This window comes from Carassius auratus, chromosome 14 (genome assembly GCF_003368295.1).
Source record: "Carassius auratus strain Wakin chromosome 14, ASM336829v1, whole genome shotgun sequence".
Taxonomy (NCBI): Eukaryota; Metazoa; Chordata; class Actinopteri; order Cypriniformes; family Cyprinidae; genus Carassius; species Carassius auratus.
The window spans coordinates 26380433-26388399 of NC_039256.1; the positions used below are offsets into that span (position 1 = coordinate 26380433).

Below are 7967 nucleotides of genomic sequence, written 5' to 3' on the forward strand. Positions count from 1 at the left end.
ATTGCTCGGTTTTGTCCAAATCGGGCTTTTTGCGTCGCCGGAGCTCCCGATTTCAAGCCAACGTCATCAAAGCAGAGAGGGGATGCTGACGTCGGAGCAGAGTCAGAGCAGGCGGTTTGGGAGGGGTGAGACGAGTGAGTTTCAGCATTGCTACAATGATATGAAACGTATAAATCCCCCCCGGCCCCCCTCCCCTTGCATTTTTTTTTTACGTCGGTGTTGGCGCGTTGGGAGCCCCCCTACACTGGTGAAGCCCCAGCCTATATAAGTTACCGGCTTGCAATACTACTACACCAGATTTACGGACTCCGGATATCTGGGCGAGAGACTGCTTCAGCAGCAGCGGACAGTCTCAATCTCCGACCAGGAGGAAAGATCCATCCAGCTTCCCATCCACAGCCTGAGCCAGGCGCTGTGGCGGAACCGCGGGGGGACACCCGGGAGAGGCAGGTGAAAGGAGAAGAGCAGCCTTACTCTGAACAAGGGCTGAGATGACACACCTGTGAACGCGACTAAACTTTTTTGGGAAGGAGCCTCACACTTTTCTCAACTTCAACCGCAGTCAAAACTTTCAGCAAAGCTCAGAAAGAGTCCTCAGTGCTAACAGAATGTATCGGTCCACCAAAGGAGCGTCGAAAGCTCGAAGAGACCAGATAAACGCAGAGATTAGAAACCTGAAGGACTTGTTGCCTATCTCCGATGCGGACAAGTCTCGTCTCTCCTATCTTCATATCATGTCGCTGGCTTGCATATACACGAGAAAGTCTGTCTTCTTCAGTCACGGTAAATATAATTTCAGTTATTTTGTAAAAACAGTTGACTAAAGGCCTTTTAAGTAATCCTCAGCGCTTCATAGATCTGAGTTTGTGTTGAGGCAATACTTCATATTACGTTCTTGTTGCCGCGAGCTAAAGCAAACAGGTGCATCTTTATTATTTTTTTTAACACTATGTGGGCTGCTCATGCTATAAAATAAAGATAACAATTTATAAGACACAAAAGAACATTCACTTTAAACAGCGCTTTGAAACGATATTTCTCTCCATGGTGCTGAAACACAAACGCTGTCCATGGTGCTGAAATTAAAAACGTGCCATCGCATTTGTAGATGATCTTTGTTTTTTTTTTTTGTTTTTTGTTTTTACTTTTCTTACAAATGAAATGTAATAGTTAATTCAGACTTAAAATGACTTCTTTCAGATACAGCTGCAGATAGCGGTGCTGAGGAAACTCCAGGATTCCTCACATTTCATGAACTGAATGAGTTGGTACAAATGATGCCAGGCTTTCTTCTGCTATTGACTGGAGAAGGGAAGCTACTGTACCTGTCAGACAGCGTCTCAGAGCAACTCGGACACTCAATGGTGAGTCAAGCAGACAAAAAAAGTTATTCTCATTAAATCTTTATAGGCTTCTTCTCCCTTTCATCTCAAATTATTTCAGCCTATTCATAAGCAATATGAATGAAAAAGGAAGTTCACCTACAGTGTATTCTTTTTTGAATATTTAGGTAGATTTGGTCGCTCAAGGGGACAGTGTATACGACATAATAGACAGTGCAGACCACTTTATTATGAGGAGTAATTTGGTGCCTCCAACTTCACCTGAAACAGGTAAGATCTTTAAAAATGGCACGCAGATACATATTATATATCAGATTTCTAAGTGCTCATTATTTTCGTGCCTTTCCTCCTTAGATCGTCTGTTCCGCTGCAGATTCAACACCTCCAAATCAGTGCGTAGGCAGAGTGCAGGCAATAAGCTTGTTTTAATCCGTGCCCGCTGCCTGTCACAAACTCCCAGCGAGTCTTCCCCAGGATCCTACTGGACTTCCAACCCAGTGTGGGTATGTTTCTGTACTCCTCTGGAGCCTCACACGTCCCGAAGTGGAACTGCCCCAGACAGAGAACCACCTTCATCTCCTGCACTAGAGAGCAGCTTCTTCCTGCCATGTTTCCGTTCTCAGCACAGCCGTGACATGAGACTTCAGGAAGCACAAGATAGGTAAGGTTAAATGCTTTAGGTGTTTTCTCTAAAACTGTGACATACCAATAATTATATGCTTCAAGAAAATTCTTAAATGTTTCCTTTTTTTCAACTTTCAGCGTGAATGTTTATTTGGGTGTAAATGTGGAGACTCTGCGTTCCCAATCTTGGTACAGCTTCCTGCATCCTCAGGATCTTTCACATGCCTCAGCTCAGCACTGCAGTCTATGTGAGTCAAAATTCAATATTTGTTTCATTCATATTATTTGTTTGGTTAGGCCCAGCATGAGCACTCTTTTAGCTTACAGTTGCCTATCAACATTTGACACTTACAGAGAACAATACAGAGTAATGTGCATCTGCTGTAAAAAAGCACTTCTGACCACCTGCCAAGACATGACATAAAAACCTCACAAGAAGTTGAATATGTTTTGACTTACCAATCTTTTTTCACACACAGTGAGAGAGGGAGGAGAGGGCAGGGCTGAAATGGTGGTTCGTGTAGAGACTGCGGATCACTCATGGGTCTGGCTTTACATGGTCTTGCAGCTGGAAACTGGGGAAACCCCTATTGTCAGTAACAATTACATTATCAGGTAAGACTCATCATATATCTGAAAAGTCCAGACTAATAAACAAAGCTCAAACAAGTAAGAATTTCATTAATTCTGTCTTTTTCTCTTTGCCACAGTGAGACAGAGGCTTGGTCAGTCAGACAGCAGCTGAGCTCTGAACAAACCCAGCTCTCCTTGGTGCTGGGCTCAAGCACTTCCCAACAAGAAAGCCTAAGCTTACAGAGTCCAGAAACACTCTCAAGCCCTGACCAAGTGTTTACACCAGGAAGCAGTGGCCTCTCCGGTCAGTCATTTGACTTTAGCACAGCCGCATGCAGTGCAGGATCTACTGAGGAGCAAGGTGGCAGCTCCTCAATGGAGCCTGCACAACTGGAGAGTGGCCCACGTTCCAGTCTCTCCTCTTTGGAAGAGGAGAGCTTCTTCCAACATGAGCCCAGCATACCTGTGGCCAGTCCTGCCTCTGCATCATCTCCAATTCCAGTTACGGTTGCAACAGTGTCTGACTTGGACTTCCTCACTCAGAATATTCTGCTGCCACCAGCATTCCAGATAGATCCTCCTCTACCAGCATTGCCCCTTCCTCTTCCCCCTGTGCCTACCTCCCAGGCCCAACAGACCAAGGAGTTTGTGTGCACACCCCCATACACACCTCAACTAGGTGGAAGCAATTTCCCCTTCGGGGAACCTCATTTTAGCTTTGATCCTACTGGGGCTACCTCACCACCTCCTCTTGCTCCAACTGCAACAGTAACAACGACGATGGCTCCATCTCTTTCTCCATCTGCGCCAACGAACCCACAAAGCAGCCCACCTCCTCCTACGACAACACTCTCAACTATTTTGCCTCTCACAATAACATCTCCAACCACAGAGATCCTGTTCCCAGTGGAGCCTTGCAGTGGGTCGCTCTATGAGAAACTCCCTCCTACTCCTGACAGTCCAGGAGATGGTGACTGCACAGTTATGACTTTACCAGAAGTCCGTGGTCCGCTGTATGTTGACGTCCCCCATGGGCCACTACCTTACCCACCAGAAGGTCTTCTCACACCTGAAGCCTCACCTGGAAAACAGCCTAGTTTACCCTTCTTCTCCTCACTACGTGAGAGAGAAAAAGAGAGAACGGAGATTTCACTTTTAGCCCAACACATCAGCACACTAGTAGATGGCTTCTACCTAGATCCACTCCTGACCAAGCTGGTTCCTTCCACCATTTCTGAACGCTCCCAGTCTCCATCTCTTGATTCTGCGGGACCTGATTCAATCCCACTGTTGGGTGAATTCTACCCACTCAAGTCCTGGAAAGGCCTGGACCTGCCCATCTTCCCTGATGATGACTCTCTGTTTGAGGAGAGTGTCTTGGAGACCCTTCTGCAGGACCTCACATCCTCTCCTCCCCTCTCACCGACATCCTCTTCCTCCTTTCACTCCAGTCCTCCCTCCTCCCCCTCTACTCCTGAGTGCTGGTGCCCACCCTTGCATTTTGACGGGGTTTCTGCTCTGAGTACCAGTCACTTCTGTAGCGTCCAATTGGCGCAATGTAACAATGAGGCCGGGCGAGGGGCTATGATGTCGTCAGTCAACACAGGCAACATGGCAGATGGGAAGGCGGCAGGCGAAGTTACCATGGAGACAGAGGCAGCATCATCGCCTCTGTTCACGGGCATACCAACATCTCCACCACTGCAACTGACTGCCTCCCCCACCTCCCCAGTTTTGTTGCCTGTCTCCTCACCTGTCAGCCCCGCATCGCCCGGCCTGCCCTGCGCCCAGTCCCTCCTCGAGGAGCTGGCCGCCCTGGAACCCATGTTTGGGGCAGGTGCCTCGATCGCCCCCGGCCTGGGGCAACAACCTGAGTTGTATCAACTCCAAAGTCATGCGCCGCAACAGTGCTTCCGCAAAGGTAAGCAACTTAACCTTTTTCTGATAATTTTGCTTTGTTGTAATTTTTTTCAAACTGAGTAACTGTTAATTTTTTTAACATTTTGTCCCTGTTCTTTCTTTTTATCTTTCAGATGGGAGTGGAAGTGATCCTCCGTTCTAAAATAAGTCTGTGACTTACTTCATTAAGTATGGCATATTGTCATATTTCATGGAGCTACTTTTGCTGAAAAGTGAATATTAATTAACTGTATAAATATATACATAATGTATATAATGGCAAAAAAACTTGAACTTCCTCAAATCCACTGAGAGTAAATCGTTACATTCACAATTGTTCATCTAATTATCCATTCATGTTAATAATAGTGCAACCCTTTGGTAGCAATTGAATATAATAGTCTTTGACAAGTCCTAAGAGGACTAAGAGGTCGGTTTATGTCATTCTGCTATAATGTAACATGAGCTTATATGAGTGAGAGTTACAGCTCTGACATTGTAAGTTTAAACTGACTTACAGACATGCATTTGTATTCACTTGTAGTGAAAAAACTCAGTTGTGAACTTTGCGGACATGAAAAAAAGCTTTCAGCAAGAAGCAACAGATAACTGATAGCTCAGTGCTTGTCATCCAGCATCACACACACAAATCCCAATGTGTGGAAAGTATTTACATAATGATCAATATTTGGTCATTTAAAAAAATTACCAGTTTCTAAAAGTATCAATATCAGCATGTTTCCAACATCTGATTAACTTATCTCTCCAATCTTCCACCTCAGTAACTGTAATGTCAGAGACAGTATTATAAATTACATAATTCAGACTACCTTGGGCTTTGAGTTTGTGGATGCAATTCTTGGACATATCATTTCAAATGTGTTTCAACGTAATGTACAATGTGAACAAATTCCACTTTGTGTGCAAGACAAATCAAGTTTTCAAATTGTTCTCCTACTGGCCGGTGGATACAAGCTGCAGTGGAAGTCGCCATGGAGAAGGACAAAATATTGTGCATGGCTTTGCATGCACGGACATTACTGGACTTATTTCTAGCTACCACTGAGTGACGGAGTAACGAATCCATTCAACTGGCTACTCCAATGGGCATGGCTAGAAGGAATTGCACTGGACTATTGCAGCATCAATATTTGTAATGCTTGCAATCTGCTTAAACTCTTGAGTGCCTGGCACATCAAGAGGTTGCAGACCTAAGAGAAACAGCACCTTTATTCAATGAATACCACGGTGACATCGTAACTTTGCTGTCTGCGGTGTGGAGTGGTGACAAAGACTGTGTGAATGATCGATTCTTCTTTTTTGAGAGGGGTTAAAAAAACTAAGCAAAGTTTTGTTTTAAAAAATGAGCGAGAAAATACAGATGGGGTTCTATTTCTATTCAGTTACTTATCGACACGGGTTGAGAATGATAATAATTCCCATGGTGTCGACATGCTAACGTAGAGTTGTCTACGGTCAAGTAAAGGATTGATTCCTATGTTCTAGCTATTTACATGCTAAGTTTAAAAATATTAATAATTTTATTGTATGTATGCTGAAATACAGGGTGCTTGGTGCACGTGCCTCTAGCTAGGCATGATGCGGAATGGTTAAAGATTGTAATCATTTGTACATTTGTACAAACAACGGTCTGTACATATCAGAGACATTTCTATCTTATGAGATGAAAAACATACTTGACATATGCTATTTATGAAGACTGGACATTGTGGATCAGTGTTCTTTTGTGTCGCTGATAAGTGTATTTGGTCATCAAAACAGAGGCATTTATATTAAAGTGCACTTAAAAGTACTCATGTGTCAGTTTCTAGTTTCTCCCAATGCCTTCACATTCGCTAACCACTATCCTTTCCTCGCTGCCATTCCTCCATCACCCATGTTGCTGTATCCCTTCGTTTCAGCGCATTCTCCTCACTCTTTCCCCGGAGCGCGGACTGCTCAGCAACAGCTCTGACGCACACTCACGATGAGACGCTATCTGACTCAGACTGACGCACACACTTGACATAGAGGCGCTCGCACAGACCGCCAGCTTCCCGCTTTGACGCACTCACGTACTGAATGCCACACGCACGTAGCCCCCCCCCCCCCCTTTTTTTCTCTCAGCCTACACTCAATGTACCTGCTATTTTGACGTCGTATGACGCGTTATCAGACTCCATATATGGGCTTTCCTGCACAGAGGCACCAATTTTAGTTCCCCCCTCCCTTCCCTCACAGCATCCTTCCCAATAAGGAGAGAGAGAGAGGAGAGCTGTGTTGCTATGCTAATACATTTAATGCACAAGGGCCCATTCAGCCAATTAAAGCAAACCGATGTTAAGTCAACAAAATATGTAATTCAAAGCCTCCTCCCAATTCTAGCTCTTTTATGTAAAGCACAATCCCCACTACCTATTTTCTCTTTCTCCATCTTTCCTTCTATTTTTAGACAGACACAATGCACCTTGGGGAGCTTAAATATAATCAAGCATCATAAGAATAGTAACCATCTGCCATAAAAGAGTAGAACAGAGCAGTGCGTCAGCATGTGAACATTTTGTTCCAGCCTCTTATTGCTCCCCCATTGCAGCTTATCGAGACTAAACGGTATCACAGAAACCCAGATTGGCTCTCTTACACCATCTGGTGTCAAATAGAATGCATCTCTGTAGTAATCCTAAGAATAGAGCATCCTAAAATTAGGATAACAGCATTTGTTAACCATAAACTTGTAAAATGAGGAAAATTACACCCCATAAGCCATCTATTTTATTTCACAAATCTATGCTTACAATGTACAGAAAGATCACTGAACACTGATTTATTTTTTTCAATCTGCGTATATCTGAAAATTACTATTTTTAGTTGCACGGTCAAATAAAAACTACAGTAAAAAAAACTACAAAATTGAACAGCCACTAGATGCATAGATAGAAAATATAACTTCTTCATATTGGACTTGCTGAGTGTCTGAGTGGATGGTCCCTGGGTCTGTTTTTCAAAAAATTATATATGTATGCAAATTGTATAATATAATATAATATAATATAATATAATATAATATAATATAATATAATATAATATAATATAATATAATATAATATAATATATGGTAGCTACATATTTCTATTAATTGTGCAGTTTATTCTTATATTGTATTTTCAGAAAGCTTTGGAATATTTATCCTCTCCCTAAATCTCTCACTACCGAAACAGTAATAATAATTTAATTAGAAGGGTTATTTTAATCTATTACGATTTTGATTTAATCTACATTGGAAAAATATGCTTTTTGCTATTTTATTGAAATTTTTTCAGAGGTAAATCAATAACTATTCAATTTTTAACAATATTTCAAGTGTAATTTATGAGATTTGTTGTATTTTGAATCAAATTTTTCTTTGTAAAAGGCAAAAAGTCGATCAAAATTTGATTTCAAAGTTAAGGATTCATCAGTTTGAATATTGAACCAAAAGTATTATAGCATCTAAGTTGATATTTCACTTTATTTTTGACAAAACATCCC

General features: G+C 42.5%; 1 protein-coding gene across 1 annotated transcript; it reads left to right on the top strand.

The window, feature by feature from the left end:
* Window positions 1-264: 264 nt before the first annotated feature.
* LOC113114169 (neuronal PAS domain-containing protein 4A) lies at window positions 265-6252 on the top strand. The gene is made up of 8 exons (XM_026280966.1): window positions 265-783; window positions 1201-1364; window positions 1511-1613; window positions 1698-2004; window positions 2106-2215; window positions 2447-2582; window positions 2678-4461; window positions 4574-6252. Exons 1-8 carry the CDS (start codon window positions 609-611, stop codon window positions 4600-4602), a joined length of 2808 nt encoding a protein of 935 aa, XP_026136751.1. The 5' UTR covers window positions 265-608; the 3' UTR covers window positions 4603-6252.
* The last annotated feature ends 1715 nt before the right edge of the window (window positions 6253-7967 follow it).

Excerpts from the sequence above, each read along its gene's own strand:
- LOC113114169 (XM_026280966.1), top strand. The coding sequence starts at position 609 with ATGTATCGGTCCACCAAAGGAGCGTCGAAAGCTCGAAGAGACCAGATA. Across the intron at positions 1,365-1,510 it reads AGCAACTCGGACACTCAATG|GTAGATTTGGTCGCTCAAGG; the intron begins GTGAGTCAAGCA and ends TTGAATATTTAG. Across the intron at positions 4,462-4,573 it reads GCAACAGTGCTTCCGCAAAG|ATGGGAGTGGAAGTGATCCT; the intron begins GTAAGCAACTTA and ends TTTATCTTTCAG.